Raw genomic sequence first — 22,137 nt, forward strand, 5'->3', positions numbered from 1 at the left:
TTTTGTAAAAAAAACATTTCAATTTTACTCTATTTTTATTATTAAATGCACTAAATTTATTACTACACTGTTTAGTAGAAACGAAAAAATATCAGTTTCCTTTTTTCTTTATGAACAGATGTCCACTTCATCGATATCATTCAAAGGTTGAGTATCAGTTTCCCCACACTATGGCTGTGTTTGTAAACTCTCACGTAATTCATTCCTAATTGAATCTATGAGTTTTGTTTGCAAAATACTCTCATTTCCAATTTTGATAATTCACCGTCAATGTTCACATCACTTTATTATTATCACTGCAGTGGTCGTGATTTTCAGATTACGTGTTTGGTCGCGCGGATCACTATTTTGATCCACAGCTTCTTTTTTTCCACACGGTTATATTTATATACTGTTATTATATGGTGGGTGGGGAGTACAAAGCAAAGTGTAACGCACATTTCAATAAAATAAATTATTATTTAAAGAAAAACACACATATTTATAAGACTTTTTGTAATTTTAACAAAACTTATTCATGTTAGTGTCAATCAGGAAGCAAACGCCTCAACAGTTGTACGAGCATTTTAGCATCACCCTGAGGGTCAGGTGCGTGAAAAGGAGGTATTATATTGATACGTGGAATTCTAGAAGTAAGTGGCAATTGAGGCTTCAAATACCGGCGGGTTGGCTCTCTTTTTTACCTTTCTCCTTGCCTATGTAAAACTCACGTAAATCAAGATTAAGATGTTCTCGTGTAGGCCTTGCTTCTACTGGAATATTTTCCTCTACTACTTTCTGAGGTAATGGGAGTTCTGCTGCAACCTCTGCTTCTTCGTTTCGTTCATCTCCATTACTGTCTATTTCATACGAAACTTCATTATCAATGAAGAGATCTTCCTCTACTTCTTCTGAGTCTTCTGTACCAACAATGCTTTCACAGTTATTCTCCGTATCATTTTACTACTTATGTATATGTTCACAGTCTCGTTCCGACATTTTAAATACGAAATATACGCAACATATGGAAAACAAACATAGTTATACCAAAACCCAAAAGGATCAAGTTTTAAAAAGTGTAGTCCGTGTTTGGTGACGTGGATCATAATAGTGATCCAATTACATAAGCGAGCATCCGGTAAACGCACTTTCGACAGCAACAATGCCGTAACATCACTGGTCTGTCCACATGATGTGGGGGGAAGGTAGATGGCCGCTCAAAGTCCAGCATCCTACCAATTCCTGGAAGCAACAAAAAATATACCCCTGTGTCACAATAGTGATCCGCGCAACCATTGCAGTGTTATCAAGAGACACACTTGGAAAACTGAGGTTCATTTCAATAATAATACTCTTTCCATCAACACATGTATAAATTCCGGCAAGTCCACTACATGTAAGACATTGTGATTGTACATGATTGTGAATAGTATTTGTACACAAGTCAAAATATTCACGTAACAAAATACTGCAAGCTTTACTGTTTTTCACATCATGTTCAATACACGGTAATATTTCCAACAAATAAAGCCAATCATTTGAATTTAAGTGCACAGTATTTCGAGCAGCATGAAGTGTTTTTTCTTCTCTAACATTACTAATTTTTCACACATTAGATTTTGCACCCAGTTTGCTATTCCGTCCAAGATATTTTATAAATGTAATTTCCACTTGAGAATTTAAATAGTCCGAAACAAACGGGGTCAAATGTAGGACAAGTTTCTCCCACTCCGACAAATTTAACTTCACTCCAAACACAAGTCGTTTATCAAAACGATTCAAATGTGTCACTTTCCAGTCCAATACAAATTAATTTGGTGTTCGTTGAATTAAGACCATATTCAGCATTTAACAAATACTATTTCTTAGTATCCATAGTTGATGCACAAGCACTCATAGACATGTTACTTCAGTAATTGATCAACACAGAATAATAACACTATGCATACAGATGACTGTGCATGCATGAAGAGGAGGACGAAGACGAAGAAAAGGAAAAATCTTGTTTCATCTTGTTTATACATGTCCCATACACTTACGATGAAAATACCAATGCAGTAAATTCAAGATCGTGCATGTTACGACCAGATAAATTAATCTTCATTCTTTTATATGTTAAACACACATTTCCACTTTGCGAATACGATAATAATGCACCATTATCTGCTTCCAATTTTTCAGCACTATGTCCTCGTAAAATTCCTTTTTCACTTCCTTCAAATGTCACACATGCCTTCCTGCCATATATCGTTGTAATTATCTCACAGTTTACAATACGAAATGGTACGCCAATCTTTAAAACTCGCATCTTTGTAAAGGATTCCAATCACGGCATATTAAGCTTATCTAACAGATTCATTGACGTTGCCATCTTTAATTTCATGTTTCTTCCTTCACAACACCCAGGTAACACAAATTGGAACAGAAGACGTTTTTTAAAGGGTATCACATTACGTCATTTTTTTGGTGATAATGTCATCAAATATCACGTGATCTGCGACGTCTTCTGTAAGGTGCAGTAGACGTCTACAGAGGACGATTTGTGCACCGTCATTTCTTTCACCTCGATTTCGTCGTCCGTAGACGTCTACTGATGACCTATATGGTACCATCATGGTACGTCATCTTTTTAACCTCAATCACGTCATCCTGGTACTTACTTGAGGTACCCTTTTGGTTATCCTGGTACCCATTGCTTCGTACGTTTTAAGTCGTCTGGTGACCTTGGAGGTACCTTGAAAAGTGCTCTCTCAAATATATGGGTGGATTTGGAACGGATTCGACTAATGGGTTATGAGTCAAAATGGGTAGGTAGGGTCAATTTATTTTCGTGCTTCATTGCGTGGATTTTGGGTCAGAATTGAACTTTCCATGGCTCGTCTACCCATGCAATGAAGTATCAGCATAAACTATTCCCAGCCAGCTAATTTGACCCACAACAAATGGATCGACTCTGTCCGAAACTACTCATTTATTTGAGAGTACTGGGGGCCGCGGTGGCTCTGGTGCTTGGGGTCTCGGGTTCGATCCCAGCCCCCGCCAAGTGAACTTTGTGGTGGACAAACACTTTGTGCGTGGGTTTTCTCGGGGTTCTCCCGTTTCCTCCCACTTTCTTCATTCCACCATTTCATTCATTACTCATCATCACCGTCTCCTTTAGCCTAACCGGCATAACCGTGGGACATAAAACTCAAAGATTTCATTTCATTTTCATTTGAGAGTACTAACGAAGGAACTTCTAAGGTCGATGAAAGTTACGTCAACCGCAATCCCAATCAATGTTAGATGAAAGGGGGTTTCAGGACTTCTGGTACAAAAATAGGAATTGTGAGTTGATTGAGATAACTATGGGTTCTGTTGGTCAATATCTTTGTACAAAATAAAAAAAACTTACTGTTTTTATGCACTGATTTAATTTTGGAACACATACTACAATATTGCAAGTGGTTTTACTGTATGAAACTCATACACATGTGTGTTTGTTAAAGTTACAGAGATACCCTAACGTTCAGGAAACAAAAACAAATCAATATACGTGCATAAAATATAATATAATATACAAATATTAATTGCAATATAAAGAAAACGTCACAATACTATGGGGTTGTTCAACCATAATGTTCACTAAATACACATACTACAATATTACAAGTGGTTTTACTGTATGAAACTCATACACATGTGTGTTTGTTAAAGTTACAGAGATACCCTAACGTTCAGGAAACAAACAAAAGAAAAATCAATATACGTGCATACAAATATTAATTTGCAAGTGCTTTTGCGAAACACATAAGAGCAGCTTCAAACTTACATATTCTTTATACATGATGTTTGCTTTTAGGGAGTGGAGGGAATCATGAAAACAAAGCTCTCTCGATTTTTGACCTCACACACTGGTCACCAAAAGATATTACACTCTTTATATAAAGAAAACGTCAAATACTATGTGGTTGCTCAACCATAATGTTCACTAAATAATAATAATAATAACATAAAGAATGAGGAGCACATAGAAGAGTAATGTTGGTCAAAGCTGTCCACTGCAAGCTCTTTTAACTTATAAATAGAACAGGTTTCCTTCCTTACGGCAGGATCCACGCTGGTTAAAAACACTTTAAAATGTAAAGTCCACAAAGCTTTTCGATTTTCTCCTAAAATCGTCCTCAGGTGGTGGAAATGTAGGCGATTAATGATTAAAATATGAAAAAAAAAAAACACTAGCATCTGCTTTTAGTCCAGACCAATGGCATATGGCTGCTACCATTGGTCTGGACTAAGAGAGTAGACCAATGCTAATGCCAGAAGGGCAGCTGCTCGTTTTTTTTCTTTACTATTTTTCTAAAAGTGTTTTTAATCAGCGTGGATCCTGCCGTAAGTATAAATTATGTTATCCACGCAGCGTGTTCAATACTTACAGTTAGGTTTCCTTACCTTTATAATTTTAGCTTAGAAAGAAAACTGATATAGAATTTAGAAGGAAAAGTAACAAGTAAGTACAAAAATGAATATTAATTTTACCAATTTCAGAGGGAAACCTTTTTCACCCGTTTCTAAACACCACTCAATGGGTAGCCTTATGGCTGAATATCACTAGGCTTTCGCTCCATTTTCGGGTTACGTCTATTATTTAAATATCAGGGCAGCAAAACAGTAAGTAATTTTGGCTCGTTTTGTGCTTCAATAATGAGTACAATTAGTTTAAACAAAATGCTATTAATGACTTAATACATGATTGTAGACACTTTTTGGATAAAGCAATGTCCTGAAAGTGTCCGCACACAATCCTGAATCTACCAGTAGCATTTGTTTTTTTAAAAAATGTACTGATTATTGAAATAAGAAATGCACATTAATGCATGAAAATTATTTTCCAGTTTACCTAGAGTGCAATTTAAAAAACTGAGGCAAAACTATACCTTCTCCTTGACAGATTTAAGTCGCTTTCTTTAGAAAATTAAAAACAATGAATTAAAGGAAATGAAACAAACTTTTCTTTCAATGGCAACAGTACACACTTTGCAGCCACTTCATTCACACACAAAACTGAAAGATTGTCAGACAATCGAGACACCACAAAAACGTCAAGTTTCTTTGATTCACATGGCCTAGTATATAAATTTTCGTAATTTTTGAATTTCTTGACAACAAGCTGCAAGGAGTTACTGTTGCGTGGTTGAAGTACGTTGTAAAGAACAGCTACCTGTCCACTCTTCGTGAGAAGGAAACTGTCGGTCTCACTACATGCGACAAGCACAAATTTCATAAACACTACTTTCTTATATTGCGTACCAGTAAACCCATAAGGTGTTGGCCCATCTTTGTTCTCCAAAAGGTTTGTAGGTCTTTGTTGCCGGACTAGTTCCTCGACAGGAACGATATTCCTCTCTGCTATCCTATTGTGTATCTGTGACAGAGCCTGGCTTGGGGACCTCAGTTCTTGCTTCAACTGCCCTAGAAAGTTCTCAAAGCAGTAGGCAGAGTAAGAATCTAATGGCCCAAAATGTTCTGCATCGTTGGCCAAGTGAATTAGGGAATGCACATTGTACACTAAATAAGAAAGTCCATACACATTCTTACATTCCTCAACAAATAACTTTAACACAATCTGAGCATATTGCGAGTACAAGGGTAAAAGTTTAGAGTTCCTCAGTATTGTTATTCCAACATGGAAAAGAAGGAAATGATTATATACATTTCTTTCCATGTGTTTCTTGAGAATTACTGGTCCAAGATACAGGAGGAAAGTGCGGTATTCAGTGCCCTTCCAATGCTCCAAATCCTTAAAACCCCTAGGTCTTCTGTTAAATTCCAGAGGAAAATGATTCTGAAAAGCTATTATTTCGTCTGAAACCAACTGAATTGTTTGGCCACTAAACTTTGCCCCACTTTGTAAGTGTCGATCTTCTGCTCTGACATTTCCAGGTCCATTTACCCACGTGTGAAGTAACTTTCTCATTACACCTAAATCCACCGCATGCATGGGTTCCACCGGGAACTGGGAAACAAGACCGATACCCAATCTCAACAAGGGTGAAACTCTCAAACTGTGCTCCTCATCCTCCTGGTTTTCTAACATCTTATCATCTCTCAGTCGACAATTCAAGTCGTCAAGAACCACACGTCTTTCAGTATATGTGCCATAACATACACATTTATCACATGAGGAGTAACCCCCATGTGATTTAACACATTTTAAGTAAGCCCTGGCAGGCATATCACATACAAAACTATGGACATTAACTGCGTATGTTTTGCTGTTGACAGTGAGTCCATTTCGCCTGAGAACATTCATTTCATTAATGAAGTCCTCCAGAAAAATTTCCAAGGGCTTTGGTTTCTCCCTTCCACAGAATAACCCAATGACAAACGGAGGAATCTCCAAACCATAAACAAGTCCCAAGATTGGCCAAAAGGAGACGCTGGAAGCTTCAAATAAAGGTATCCCGTCTATATTTAAAATAAGCTGGAGTTTCGAATCATTTTTAAGAGCACCCTCATTTTGCTTCACAAGCTGCTGCAGGCAGCTTTCAAGTCCAATATGGAGATACTCTCCATTTTCAAGAATCTTCTTGTGTATTTTTCCCCTTGGGGTTCTTAATAAAGTTCTAGCATCTGTTGGTAAAGACGCGTGCAATGTATGAAGTCCTCTCAGCAATGAACTTAAGGCCTCGTGACTAATTCTGTATTTCAGAGACCAGGTGCACAAGAAGGATTTCAATTCCTCGTCAGAATTTATGGGCGTGCAGACAGTATTTGGAATTTGGCCTGAAGTCTCTTCTGTACTCCTTTCTGGGTCAGCTTCCTGGCATTCACCCCAAAATATTTCATCCTGTGAAGATGAACTATTTATCGCGTTGGGACAATCTTCACCAGGCTGCTTAGAAGAGGAATTGCCAGAGCCAAGAATTTCACTGACTGCCTCATTCAATTCCCTGGCAATTCTTCTTCTTAGCTGCCTGTATGAAACTACTCTAAACATGTTACAATGTAAATACAACTAATGTAAAAACAAGTACAAATATGAAAGCACATTAAATGTAAATGTAACTAATGTACAAACAAGTATAAATGTGAAAGCACTTTCCAACAAAAAGCAGTTTATGAACAAAAACTTCACTGACTACTTCTCTGAACCATTTGTTTCGACAACCGTTGTGGGGCATGCTTCAGCCACGTCTTAATTGTGTCCTCTAAAGTTCGTTCGGTAGAGTTTGGGTCATGCTTTCGTGCTGCTCCTAAAAAGAAAAGATATAATGGTAAGTAGAAAAAGAGAGAAAATCATTATTTGCATATCATTTAAATATATGCTTCAAATATTTTTTAAATGTGTAAGAAATATTTAGATAAATTATGTTAATGTAACTCAACTTGATAGAGGAAAAGGCGGAAGGGAAACCAGCAAAAGGAAGATCAGGATAGAATATTTTGATGCGCTTACAAAGAAAAAACCATACCAAATTATAGAACATCTCTGCCAAGTAAGAGAAAAGTTGTAAAATTTTCCATGTTGTCCACAAAACTATGGTTGTGGTGAGAAAGAAGAAGACATGAATTTTATCCAAGCACCTAAAGGTCATAATGAACTGGTGAATGTGTCGAGCTGGATCCTTATAATTGAGTGTTGCACTTCAATGGGGAACCTGAATATAGTATCCACTCTCATAATCAATGAATTCCAATATGGCTGTGTAAAAGTCTCGTTGTGTAAACAAACTCTCGAACACGTTCCGCGTTTTCACTCAGCGATTGCATATAGCCAGATCTGTAGGATAAATTTTGACAGAATAAGAAAAACCACATCCACCAAATACTTTTGATCCCTACTCAAACGAGCACCTTGGTTGTGAGAGAATTATATTTTCCGAAATGACCTGACTGGATCGAGTTAGGTGCCACACCACCTACATAGAGCTAATAGGGGTCGTTCAAGAGAGATTAATCTTCTATTATTGCTCTCCGGTCGTTACTTCCCTCCGTGATTTTTTTTCTTCTTGACAATGTTTTGACAAGTCTGCTGTTAATGTTAAGATCAAATAAGGACCTCCGGATCAAAACGCGCTAATGCACCAGATAATTTTTTTCAGGAGAAGCAAATAAAATCTACTGGGGCAAATCCGTAAGCCGTAATGCACATAGGCAAACCGCATTTCGATTTGCAGATTCTCAGATACAGGTGCACAGCCTATCTGAAGCTACCTTGCTCTTGTAAACCGCAAGCAATGTTTCCAATGCACTGATTATTACGTCTTACAAAATGCTTCATGCTACTGCAACAGTGGTTTGACTTGGTACCCAAATCTTTGTCGTAATATTGTTGTATTTGTAAATTTCATTTGAATTTTGGAGGGGAACGATATTACAAGCGAAGGTCCTACAACTCGAAACCGATAGGGGGGCACGATAGCTCAGTGATAGCCCTCCCCGCTGGTCTAGTGGCTAGCACGTGCGCCTTTGGTGTACGGGGTCCCAGGTTCGATTCCCGGTGGGAGAGCCTTTGTGATTTTAATTGTCCTCGATGTTTCTGTGTTCGTGTCCCTGTCGTTCCTAGGTAAGCCAGTTAACCGAGTAAAGCACGTAAAGCAAGTCCAGTGTAGTTAGGTCAAGTAAGTTGCTGAGTCACGTTCGGTGGCTCAATTAACTTTAAAATTTAAAAAAAAAAAGTGGTAGAACGCTCATCTCTGGTTCTACAGGTCCCGGGTTCGATTCCCGGCCCCACCATGTGAATTCGTGGTGGACGATACCGTGCTCGTGGGTTTTCTCGGGGTACTCCCGTTTCATCCCACTTTCTCATTCCACCGTTTCATTCATCCTTCACCTTTATCATCCTTCATCGTCTCCCTTAGCCCTATCGTTGGCACAATTGCCGGATGTTAAAATTACACATTTACCAATTTTCGAAACCGATTTACTGTAAATTTAACATACTAGTATAATAGGCCTACGTTTCAGTTTGTTAACATAAAAACTACAATTTTTTAGACCCTAGTATATAAATTGAACATTTCAAACTTAATCCCTTTGATGTTGTAAAGCCGTACTTTTGGTATTTTATTAAATTTCAGACCACTGTCAGAACAGAAAATAGGTTCTGTTTCTCAACTTTTCAACAGAAATTAACTATCTGTGAATGCAATTTCTCATCTCTACCAAAAGAGATACTGTCATTAATGTGATATATTTTTCAAATTACATTTTTTTTCATCTTTTTTCAAAACCTCAGATCTTATCAAAAGATATTATTCCAGGGTTATGAAATTTTGTAAAGGGAATACTTAGATATAACTTCTCACTACTGCGAAGGCATTGTGAATTTTTTAAGAACCATAAAATTTTATTTTCATTTATTTATTAATTTATAAAATTTTCGAAATTTCAGACTCCGTGCCATAACAGATCATCTCCAGGTTCTGAAATTTTGCGAAGATAATATTTATATGCCGGTACAACTTTCCTGCAGTGCCGCAAACTATGATCGTCAGTTTCATTTTCTCAACCTCCCCCTTTCCCTGCCTGATGCACATAAAATTCAATGCTGTACTCAAATTACTTATATCCAAGCGGTGGTATAGGATAACAGCGTCCACCTGCCACACGGCACTGACCAAGTCAAGCGCGGGTTCGAACCCTGCTCATAGCGGCATCCTAACAGGTTTTCCCTGGTTTCCCTCAGTATCACCAGGCGAATGTCGGGATAGTGCCTTCTCTAAACAGGCCAGGATCCCTTCCTTCTTAAATCCTGACTTAAAGGGCCAATGTGATCTAGCATTTAGAGGTCCGATCCCTTTCTTGTGTACTTTCAATAAACAAATAAATACACAGACAAAAACTACCATAAACCGTCAACTGTGTTCTAGAAAGAAATTAGGTTATACCTATATATCGTCTGAACAAATGCTCGAATGCTTTATAGATGCATCCAAAATCAAACTGTCACTTAGGTAATTAAGGAGTAATTTGTAATATCTTTAAGGAAATCCACTTACGAACCACAGCTGCCTTCAATGTCAGGTTGCAGAAAGCTTTCTTCTCCTTTTTTCCGCGAAAATTGTAGGTCATGGCGACTTCATTGCTCATTACGTGGCGTAGAATGCCACACACTCCAGACCCCAAGGAAGCAAAGTAGGAACACTGAAAGGAAGAAGCAGGAGATATATAGAAGATGGAAATAGTTGTAAAAAATGTTATAGTACTTATAAACCTCGACAGTCGTTCAGAATAGAAGTCAAAAAAGTGAACTAGATCCTTCGTAATTCCCTCAGGCCTGATTAGAGGAAAAACTATTTTCCTTCAATTTCGTAATGCTGGTTGCACATGTAACTTGACGATTCTCCACATAATGCGATTTTCCTTCTCACTTTGTTCAATTTTATTTTCTTTATAATATATTTCGTAACTTGTTAAAACAAGAAGTGCGAAAGAAAAATGACAGCAAATGCAACACTACGTACTCATATATTTGAAACGAACTACTCATGTTGTATTTGATTATTTTAAAGAAAAAAATATTCTCTTTTCATATGTGGAGAATGTAAATAGATTGTTCTTTAAACTTTTAGAAAATAATAATAATTGAAAAATAAAGGGGTTACTGATGGAAACAAGAAAAAAACTGTCTAATGTTAACTTTCGTTCCGGGAATCTGAATCGTCTCATCTCTAGAGGCTAACGTAACAACAAAAGCAAGTATATTCATTTAGCAACAGGGCAGGGATGATCTATTTTCAAGAATTATACATCACTATAAAACTAACACTGAAATCAACCCCCCCCAAAAAAAAAGAATTCTGTAAGAAAAAAGTCTAAAACCTTTCTATTTTTTTCTGTCATTACTAAAAAATAAACTATAGAAGAAAATTAGAAATGCAGAAGTCAAGCAACTTCATGCATTATGCCAGGAATGCCCTGCTATGCTTTCTTAAAACTGGAAATATTGAACTGCTGACATCAGTAGTAATAGCTGTTCACCTCTTTGAAACATTTTTCATTACATAAGAAATACCTACTAAATGAATTCTAAACAAACTATCAAATTCCCTGACTTTTCTAGGAATTTTTAGTACCAGGCTGGATTTGCTATTTCAAGTGAGTGCGAACAACACTGTAGTAGTGGCGATCTACACACAAAGTCTGCCTTTTCTTCCATCTACTCCCTTTGCATCATGGAGATTGAATATTTTTACATTTGCCGTTACGAAACATACATGATACCACGAAGAAAAAAGTGACAAGTAGCTAGCACAACGCAGTTCTTGTTGTTTTTCCACACCGAAGCGTTCTTAAGTTGACAAGGGAATCAGCGCAAGTTGCGATCGCTATTGCAACAAAGGTTTGGTTTGCTTGTAAGAGGTTTACATGTACATGACAAAAATGCGCAGCGAATGTGCCATCGACAATTACACTGTAAACTACGAGATTGCAATATTCCCATCACAGTGGTCCATACTAAACATGATATGGTTATGTCAGTAACTGTATGCACAGTAAACTGTTCCTTTAGCTAATGTGGTATTATAGTGTATGTTATGCTGGACACTCGCCGCGTTCTACCGAAGGTCACCTGACGAAGCGTCCAAGGCGACATCTAGAGAAACCAGACAGACATGAACGCAGAACAGGGAACCCAGTATAATAAAGACACTCGTATATGTTGCATGAACATCAACAGTCCATAGTCCCCCCCCCCCCAGAAAAAGTGCGTTTCTTCGGTTAAATTCCACAATAAAACCAAAAAAATCCACCTCCAAAAATGTACTTAAAATGATAACCTTCAAGTGATTTGAGCCTTCTCGTACAATTTTCTTGAGAAAAAAAAAAGCAGTCGAGAAATGTTATAAGCTCTGCAAAATTGAAACAAACACGGGATTTAGATCGGAAAAATTCCCGAATTTTTGTCTTTCACATCAGCTGTTGAGTCTTCGAAGCCGCGCGCTCGCAGTGGTATGGATTTAGGTTGAAAATCTTGCTGTACCTGTAGGAATGTAACTTGTATGTGAAATTACTCGCTATTTAACTGGTCTCCTACCATTCGACAACAGACTTTCTCCAATATTTCATGCCATAATTTATTTTACTAGCAGGAAAAATGAACAAGAAATTTCACTGTAAACAATGACGAAGTGTGGAAACAAAATCATTTAACAGCTATATACTGCATCACTTTCTCTTAACTACCCATGACTTTTCTTTTTACCTACTATCCTTAATTCCGCTGCTTTTGAATTCTTTAACTTTCACCTATGAAGACGTATGAAACACAAGTACGTAGAAGTGAGAATGCAAGCTTACCACGTCTGAGAAATGTTGGTCGTCTTTCAGGAACTCTTCCAACTTTTCCACATCTCCTTGTGTTTTCAAAGGGAAATCCACTGGTAGGTTGCAAATTGGTATACGCTGGATGTCTGAGGAAAGCTTGCTGTTCACTTTCTCCAGTAAGCTGTAAATCTGAACATTCTGCTGTCTAACTTCTATGAGGTAAGACAGGAGCTTCTTTTGTAGATCTGAAATGGAAAGTCAGGAGGAAAAGACTTCAGTGTCAGATAGAAAAGATCTCTGTAATACAAATCAAATTGCTATACAGAATTGCTTACCAACTATTGGGCTTTAACAGAACAATACATCCTAGACCAGTATAGATGGCACTCGCTAATGTAAATGGCTAACTGAAGTGATCAAGTACAATGCAAAAGTTGACTTGAGATAAAGATGTTGAAGATGTACTTTCGTACGAAAAAGAAAGTATGATAAGTGAAAACATACAATGTGCACATCGGAAATTTAATAACGGTGGAATACATACTGAATATTAGTTTCTAAAAGTTGGCGAAATCTTCAGGAAAACAGACATGTGTTGTAGTAAAAGAAAATTAAAACCAATAGATTAAATTGAAATTCGATTTAATGTTTTTAAGCATCTTCGTCACAGGTCGAGATGGGGTAGGGGAGAACATGGGAAGTTGTCGGCCAGGGCCTAGTTTTGTGGGTACCATCCTGCTATTTAACTGGTGTGACTGAGAGAAAACACTGGAAAATCCTGAGTCACGATGACTGGCCGGTGGGCGCAAACCCTCGGTCTTCCGAATGCGAAGCCAGTGTTCTACCAACTGAGCTATGGCCCCTCGATTAAAACAATACAGTAGGATGTATTAATTACGGCAAGTTAGTACAAATTTAATATTTGAAATTGGCAAAGTTATCATATCTCATGAATATCCTTTTCTTTAGATCATAAACATGGTATTTTATTTTAGATCAATAACAATACTCAACATTAAATATTTCTACAGATATTATAACAGTGGTGCTTATGTCAATTTTCCACACTTCAAATAATTAAGTCATTAGTTTCATAATTTTGAAAACTGATTTAGTAAAAATTTGCTCAAAGTTAAAAAAAAAAAACTGTTTTCACTAGAATGTTAAACAGAGTACTTTAGAAAAAAAGGATTTTTTTCAAGAAAAGTACAAGGAAGTGGAGGCTTATGTGCGATGAGTGAAGTATATAAGTGGATAATGAAATTGGAAAAGAAAAGTATAGCGACAAAATATGAAGACAGAAGAATTATTGTTTAGTTACAGTATTTATATGCAAAGAAACACATACAGTTAAACATCTATGCACAATTTCCATGAGACAGCAGAAAATTAAACAATAGTTACGCGAAAACAATCAATATGTTAAAAAATATATTCAAAGTTTTTTTTTTTGACCAACAGAAGCAAGCATAGGTACAGGAAAACAATAAGTAGCACCAATGTGTCATCTCATTTGGTCATTTGGTAAAGTGTAAGCTTACCATTCGGAAGGTCCTAGGATAGATCCCAGAGGACGCCCATCCTGATTGAGGTTTTTCCAGACATTCCCTCAATCACACTAGGCAAATGCCGGAATGGTACCTTCCAAAATTGGCCCTGGTCGACAAACTTCCCACATCCTCTTTCCCAGCCTGTCATAGATGCTCAAAAACGTTAAATCAAATTCAAGTTCAGTGTAAAGAGGAACAATGCATAGAAGTTCTAACGTCATTGGGCATAATTAAATATCAGTTGTGAACCTTAGATCATCAACTTACCTAAGCCAGCGTTATGTTCCTCTGGCCTGCTGTAAGTTCGTGAAGACAACGAACTGAAAGGCGATGAGTTTACTTCTGCTACAAGAATAGACACGTCACCAGTGGGGGATCTACTCGACTCACTGCTCACTCTGTCTCCAGACGCAATCCTCTCCTCTTCCCTCACGACGAAAACAGATGATGAGTGTTCAGCTGTAGGAGCTGTAAAGAAAGAAAGCAAACTTACTTACGAGATTGACAATAACAGGACAACTCATAGCAACAATAGATAATATTTTTAAAAAAATGAGTAATAGTCTCCCCTTCAGTCCTAAACGAGCTGTGGAGCTTCTAAAGTTTAACGCTGGTTCAGATTCATGTGTGCCCCCGCAAGAAGTTGAACCCAGGACCCCACTATTGGAAGGTATGTTAATAATGAATGAATATTTACGATAATTATTATTTGGTTTCATGGTAAAGAAGCAAAGTTAACAGATTTTGTACTTGAGTTGTCTTTTTTATTTAACTTGAACATATATAAACTTTCAGAAAGTCATCTTTCAATTTTATGCTTCACTAAAACTGTTCAAAATCTGTCATAATTTCTTGCTTTCTAAAACCTGTTAACAATACGGCCAAAAAGTATATCCAGCTTAGAATAATTTTAAAATATCTCTTACCCGCCTCATCAGCCAAGTTCTCAAATATCGGCGTTCCCTGAATGTCAAAAAGCTTCCTTTTTGTAGCTTTCTTCTCTGGCACACTAGTGCCAGCTGAGAGTAAGGGAGGTATACTGCTTGGTTGAAAAAGGTTCACGGGTTTTAATTTCCTCTGAGGTCGTTTGTTGTTTCCAACACGATCTTCAGCATCTGACTCTGTGATGTCACTGCCACTACAATCTTCCAATCTCTTTGCATATGACCTTGCCTTCTCTATATCATCTGAAAACAGAAAGGGAAAAAATATTAATGATTGCCCCTGGAAAAGAGTGAAACAGTGAGCAAAATGTCAAGTATATGGTAAATGAATTCTCTTGGGTGTTTTAAAAGCAGGTACATATGCATAAACATGAAGCCGAATCTCTTATGTATTTTAAGCTCGACAGTTGGTTCTTGTATCAAATGCAATGCACTTTAACTAGTATCGTTACTGCCTTTCCGGATGGCTAAAACTCTCAATATCCTGCAAAATCAAGGGATGATGTGACCGCATTTGAACATGGTTGTACTTCGTGTTTACGATTGTAAACTTTACTAGTAGGCGCAAACATTGATTTACACCGTTCGCAACGCTGTATGAGAGGAGGAGCTAATCTGGCCAGTGTTGCTAGATACACCCACTCACTATTTATCAGAGTTGGCAAAAACCATGGTTTTTATTGAAAAAAACAAAAAACTAGGTTTTTTGGTTTAAACCCGTTTTTTTAGTTTAAACCAGTTTTTTTTTTTTTTTTGGTTTAAATAATTTACTCTACGTATTTATATTAAATATGGACAGAAATTAGTTTGTTTCGCCTTGGCGTTATTATGCAACAACAAGGTTATGCTGGAAGGGGTCACATAAGCTTAAAGCGGAATCCAAACCGCTTCTCGGCTTACATCCAAGAGAAATTGTCCAATTGGACACGAAACAGGGACTAATTGGTCATAAATGCGATTGCCGACTCACTCACGAAGGACTCTTTATAAAGATACGTTGTACTGATCTTTACATAGGCCTGGTTGTTAATGTAATTGTCAAGAGTCATATCAGAAGGACAAAAAGATAAACAGTTACACAAGTAAAAAAATTTGTACAGAATTATATACAAATCGGGAAACTCCCGCGATAAACTTATAATCCTCATGTGAAATTTAAAATTCGCGTAGATTGTACTACAGTTTCTTTTAGTCAGAGACTGCATCTATCCAGTATACGTCTGACGTTCTGTTTGGAACTGAAAGGTACAAACAAGTCGTTGAATCGCTTAAATAGTACCGAGATTGTCAGGAATAATAATAGTAATAAAAATTTGACAAACTATCTTTTTCAGAGAGTATGTTGTTGACGTTTCTACAACTGCCTACATCCATGTACCTGTGAAAAAAAAAAAACTCATGACGTAGTCTAGAAAGTAAAACCTCAGACCACTCGAAACGTCTGAGTGAGAAATATAAAATGCCTCTCAAATTCCAAAAGGGATTTGGAAATTACCTGTTCTTGTTATGGTCACATATTCATGTGCTGTTGCGGAATAACCCTATTTTGAAACTTGTATTTTGACGCTGAATGGTGTTATTTTGTTAATTTCGGTAAGAGTATACTTTGAGCACAACAAATCCTATTACTGTCTTTAGAGGAAGGTTTCTAGAACACTGGCCCGCCTACCTGTACAAGGGGTACTAACCGAACTTAACTAACTTGGCCTGACCTAACCTACCTAACATATTCAACCTCCTGTATTAGTGCCGTATCGTCGGACTACTTTGAAAACTGAAAAAATGCACCAAAATATACTGCATTCGGCTATATTCTGTTGGATTACATCAAGTTACGTTAGAAGACGTTACTTTACGTTAGGGGCATATAAACTACAGTCCAAAGAAACAACTCAACCTGTACTAGGTGGCCACTAAAAGCACGAATTCTATCTAACCGAGTCAGGGCAAAAGCGCAGCAGGAGAGCCCGAGCGGAGCAATGGGGTGCGTCCGAAGGAAGCAGGCGTGTCAGCGAAGGTGGGTATACGCGTAAGCGAGGGCAGTGACAACATGTGGGTTTTGACGGTCAGAAAAATTTAAATAACACTTGTCATCGTTCCATACTAACAACACTTCACTTGTTAACATACAATACAGCTTCTGTACATTCTGCAGAAATTCATTCCCGTTCAGTTAGGCGTCACTTACCTTCAAAACTGAGGCTTGTAAACTTTTCCAATTTCAGGAAAAAAATCGTGTACAACAATTTCCTGGAGTTTCTTTTCCTTAAATAAATACTCCGCTAAATAGCCCTCGACGTTCTCTTATTTCTTCCCCAACGCCATGCCTTTCGTGCTACTATATCATAAGAAATGCACCTCTCCGCGAAATAGTCCTTCCGCCTCCAAATACAGTGCCGCTTACATCAAACACAACCAATAAAAACGGCAACTTTATTCAGTTTTACTATTTTACTTATCTTATTCAGTCATTCCTCTTCACAAACTTAAATAAATTCTCCAATTGACCCGGTAAATTTCCTAAAATTGGTCCGGCGATACAGCACTTAACCCCAACCTCTAATCAAATTTAAATTAACATTATTTTGGATTTTTTTTTTTTTTTTTTTTTACGAAAACCTTGTTTAAGGCAGTGTTCTTGTAACAGGGGGCCAGCGTTCTAGAACTTTCCTTCTTTTGGGTCTGGTTAAGCTGGTTAGTTCTCTTTAATGATGATGAAAGGAATGGTATTTAGTAATATTTTTACCCTTGTACTTAAGAAAAATAGATTCAAGTAGGCCTATATGTGAGCCTATCAGTGTTCTGCTTAAAGCAAACTTTTGCCATATTCTTCCCTTGTACTAATGTTTAGTGGTGTATGTGAGCAAGGTACTAATGATGTTTTCTGCTTTATCTCTACCCGCATATGTTACTTTTTCTGTGTTTACAGGTGATACAAGCGAGGGAAACAAGCGGAGGAAACTGATTCTGTCTATGTTCATCAGAGATTATGCATATGGAAGAATCTGTTTTCCGCAACATTTTTCTTCGGTTTCATCATCTGTACATGCAGAAAAATAAACACACTGCTGAACAAGACTGCACTTATTTAATATAAAAACACAATTACACGTGTTTTTATATTAAATAAGTGCAGTCTTGTTCAGCAGTGTGTTTATTTTTCTGATTTTATTCGCAAGACATTGACTATGATTGTGTGTCTGTACATGCAGAAGTAGCATTTGTTGGTAGGGATGATCAAGCACGAGTGGCGAGACTGTCATCTTAAGAATGACCGGTAACATGACTAAAAAAACTTCTTTAAAGATAAACTAACACCTTATCCTAACTTACGCAAAACAATATGCAAATTATTGAATTAAAATATACTAACCTGTTTCATATTTGATTTTCCTTATTTCGAACAAAGTCCAATCTTCTTCGTTTGGTTCTTCCCCCTTGAGTAGTATAGCCACAAAATTTCTTCTTACTTTTGCTTTTGTCGGCCAGAAAGCTTGTTTCTTGCGTGGCGTGAGCCACGATTTGTGGATGATGACAATGGGAATACCATCACTACAAGAGTTTTCTTCCACTACGAGAAAAGACATGGTGCAACTACATATACGGTAATCTTCCACCTTGCCGCCTACGAAAACTGCAAAGCCAGCGCATGCGCGGTTATCATGCACACAGCGCACGACACAGACATGGTACCTTGTAGACGTACATGGTACTTCCTGTTTCGAACATTAGAGGTTACGTGATCCACACTGTCCATGCAACGACGTTCATGGTTCGTATTGAAAAATGTCGTCATTCATATTGACTATTATGGAACGTTCCAGATTCGTACCTCCATCGGCAATAAAAGTCGTCATCACCATGCCATTAGTGGTACGTTTTTTGGTGGCCTAAATATCTAGAAAGACGTCTTCCAAGATATTGGTACTATAGAAAGACGTTCATGGTCTGGTTTGTGTTACCTGGGCAGCTGCTAATGGAGTGATCTAAACAAACACATAAGGGTACGATCTGCGTTCCGTTTACGTCATCATCCTTTCATTCGGTTCTTTTCATCACGTGATCCTACTACTTTAGGTATACAACATCACACACACAGAATCACGTGACTCATTACTTCTGTCATAAAAAAAATAGTAATGAAACGCTATATGCATCTTAGCAACAAATCTATTTTACATGGAATTCCAAGGCTAAGTTCGACTGAGTCTCTCTCTCACACACACACACATACACCTATTTATATAGTCATCATACGGTATGATACCTAGCACGTGGGAACTCAAGGCCAAATTCGATTAAGTCTGATAACAAATCCAGTTCCCATGCGAACTTCCGGTTTTAGACAGTTACAGGCGTCTCTAACAGTATGTACGGGCCCTACCACCTAGCAACACACTAGTTTAGGCCCTGATCTAAGGGTCAAAGGTCAAACTTAGACCAAGTGAATTACTCCTATTTGTATTTCCCGATAGTACGATACTTAAGTTCCAATATACCGCAGTAGCGAATAATTTGTGGTATATGAAAGTGAAATAAAAGATGAGAAAAGATTTTTTCGTAGGCGAATTGTTATTGGGAACAGGCACGCACCCAGAAATTTAGGCTGAGAGTGGTCCTAGCTTTGGGGAATGCGTCCAACACCACAAGACACTACGTCCATGTAATATTGAACGGGCATTATTCTGCAGCCAAGAACGCAACAAACAATTGTAAAATATTTCCACCTATATTTTCAGAAAAAAATAATAGAACTAGATTGTCTTGTATAAGAGAAAGAGTATAGATGAAGTGTAAGATCAAATTTTCATTCTAAATCAATCATTTTCCTGTTAAACAAGGATAGTTTTATTGAGAAAGTATATAAATGAATGTTGAGTTAGGAAGATTGGGGGTCCAGACCTGGTGGACCCCATTGGGCGTGCCTCTGATTGAGAATGCATTTTCTACACTATGATCATGTTTGGTTTGAGATAGTAGCCCAGATTATGGTATAAACTGTAAAGCCCACTTCTCATTAAGCCCGGTGATGAAAAGGAATGTTTAAGTAAAATAACATTAAAACCAGGATATCATATATTTATTAGTATCACACAGTGGGGATTATAATATTGTACTGTTAATCTGTCCGTCCGTTATCTCAGATGGAGTGCTTTGAACGAAAAAATGATTTAATTCTCCTTATTTATTTATTTATCTATTGGGTAATAGACGAGTTCGTAATTGAGACCGAGTTCGTTAATAGAACCAATCCGTTAACACCTTCCTAGGTAAAGGTGACGTTAACGGTAGCTATCCATATCCCATGTAAAATCTATAATATTTTGTATATTTTATGCAACTTACACAGTTGCAAAGAAATGTTGAGTGTCCATAATAGTAAGATATGGAAACGCATAACCATCTTTACAATTTTTAACCGAGTTTATTAATTATTAAGATTTCAGGCAAATTATAGGATTTCAAACATAGTTGAGATGGAACTTTGCATTCCAAACTATTTACAATTAAACATGGGGAAGAATTTGGAAACAAATTGGTCAATGCCTATATTTATTGAAGGTATTATTTCAGACTGCTCTTGAGGGAGGAATTATGAAAACTCGTAGGAAGAAAATCATTCAGGGTGAATGGCCATGTGTTTGAACCTAAGACTAGTCAATTAAAAAGAAGTAATTGTTTACTCCTTTTTGTTTCAACTCTGTAAAAATGTATACACTAATTAAAGTGAGTTATTATGAAAGACTTGGTGGAATGAAAATGTGGAAGATTTACAAAAGAACGCACGTACACAAAGCTGTCCATCACAAAGTCATCCTAGTAGCAGAGACAGCTTTCAAACCGCTTGCTGGAAGCTTGAATTGCAAGTCGGCCAAGCTTGCATCTGGCTTAACTGGAAAACGTGCAAGCATGACGAAAGCTGAATTCCAGTCACGAAGCTACATGGAGGCAATCTTATATTTAGTGTTCCATTCAAGCTTGATCCAAGCGTTTTAGAAGTTAAGTCAAGTCAAAAGGAAATGAACGCCCAATGATACTATGACACTCTGCGAAAGACTTAAAGCATCGCTTGCAAGTACAACAAAAGGCAGATTGTATGAAAGCACGAGATCCAAAGTGCAACCGCAGAAAGCCAAAAGCCAAGCACGCGCCAACTGGCCGAAAACTTTCTTGGTACTAGGGACATATCCTGGGGTTAAAACAGGGATCCTTCGCAAGAAATTTGAGCATACTACGATTTTCTGGTTATTAATTTTCCTTTGTAACACTTTTTAATGATTACCTGACTCGACAGAACCGCTGAGGACACATAATAAATGCTCTTGAAAGGAACACAAAACGCTAATAGGTTTTGCCTCACAATCAGTGAAACGAAGGGAACAGGAGCCTCTCTTGTGGATACTACTCCCGGTGACTACCCCCACACATGATGTATTATAGGGTAACTGATATAAACTAAACTTTTCAGTTTACAGAAAAATCTAGCTCCCAAAATGTCTAGCTGCCTTCTGCCCCCACAGAAAATTAAAGATGGGGTTGTCATTGAACTCGATTGTTAGCCTAACGTATCAGACAGCTCGACTACATGACACTGGCATCCTGGGCCTCCGTTGCCCTTAAAAATAAATGCATACGAAGTGCTTCGTAAAAAGTGAAAATGCAATGAAATCTTTGAGTTTAACGTCCCACGATTATGTCTGTTAGGCTAAGGAAGACGATGATTAAAGCAAGTGAATAATAATGAAATGGTTGAAATGGTGGAATGAAGAAGTCGGAGGAAACGGGAGTACCCTGAGAAAACCCACTAGCAGATTGTTGTCCACCACAAGCTTACTTGATCGGGGATCGAACCAGGAACACTGTAGAGAAGCGCTTCACCACTGAACTATTATGATAGGGGTATCGATATCTTTCCCTATAGACATTTGATTACGCATTTTATCCGAAATCAAGGCGCTCCCATAAAACTGAGATACCTGGCAACACTACTTCTGAAACAGGGCGAGTTCATCACATACATTTTTGTTTTTAGACTTAAATTGGGCAGAGCTAAATATTTCTCTTCTCCCTCCTAATTCTGTCTTTCTGGAAGTGAAATTGATAAATAAATTAAACTCAAACCGCAATCTTCCCCTTCCATGGCTGGTTGGAAGAAGTGCGTGATGAACGAGCGAAGGCCTGCAACTACTCGAGAAGTGTTTTCTCCAAAATAAACTCGTTGGGATAAAATTAAATTTAAGTTCAAAATTTCCCAACACTGATTTATTCTTCCACCAGAATTAACGCCTCAATTAGGATCCTGTGAGGTCATATTCACCAAACTTTGTGTTGTTTCCTTATTTTTATTTACATTTCCAAGTTTACTTCTTTGTTGTCTTTTGGGAGGAAGTCTGTTAATGTGCTTGTTGTGC

The 22,137-nt window shown here is 37.5% G+C and overlaps 2 protein-coding genes across 2 annotated transcripts; both read right to left on the reverse strand.

Annotated features, from left to right (window-relative positions):
- Positions 1 to 651: 651 nt before the first annotated feature.
- Positions 652 to 7,085, reverse strand: LOC145665948 (uncharacterized). The gene is made up of 2 exons (XM_081733052.1): positions 4,995 to 7,085; positions 652 to 913 (listed from the first exon to the last, which is right to left on the reverse strand). The coding sequence occupies exons 1-2, from the start codon at positions 6,956 to 6,958 to the stop codon at positions 652 to 654; spliced, it is 2,226 nt and encodes a 741-aa protein (XP_081589178.1). The 5' UTR covers positions 6,959 to 7,085.
- LOC145665949 (uncharacterized) lies at positions 7,083 to 18,312 on the reverse strand. Its single transcript, XM_081733054.1, has 5 exons — positions 18,099 to 18,312; positions 14,708 to 14,968; positions 14,049 to 14,249; positions 12,265 to 12,476; positions 7,083 to 7,214 (listed from the first exon to the last, which is right to left on the reverse strand). Exons 1-5 carry the CDS (start codon positions 18,310 to 18,312, stop codon positions 7,170 to 7,172), a joined length of 933 nt encoding a protein of 310 aa, XP_081589180.1. The 3' UTR covers positions 7,083 to 7,169.
- Positions 18,313 to 22,137: the final 3,825 nt, after the last annotated feature.

This window comes from Thermobia domestica, chromosome 12 (assembly GCF_964235325.1).
Source record: "Thermobia domestica chromosome 12, izTheDome1.hap1.1, whole genome shotgun sequence".
NCBI classification, from domain to species: domain Eukaryota; kingdom Metazoa; phylum Arthropoda; class Insecta; order Zygentoma; family Lepismatidae; genus Thermobia; species Thermobia domestica.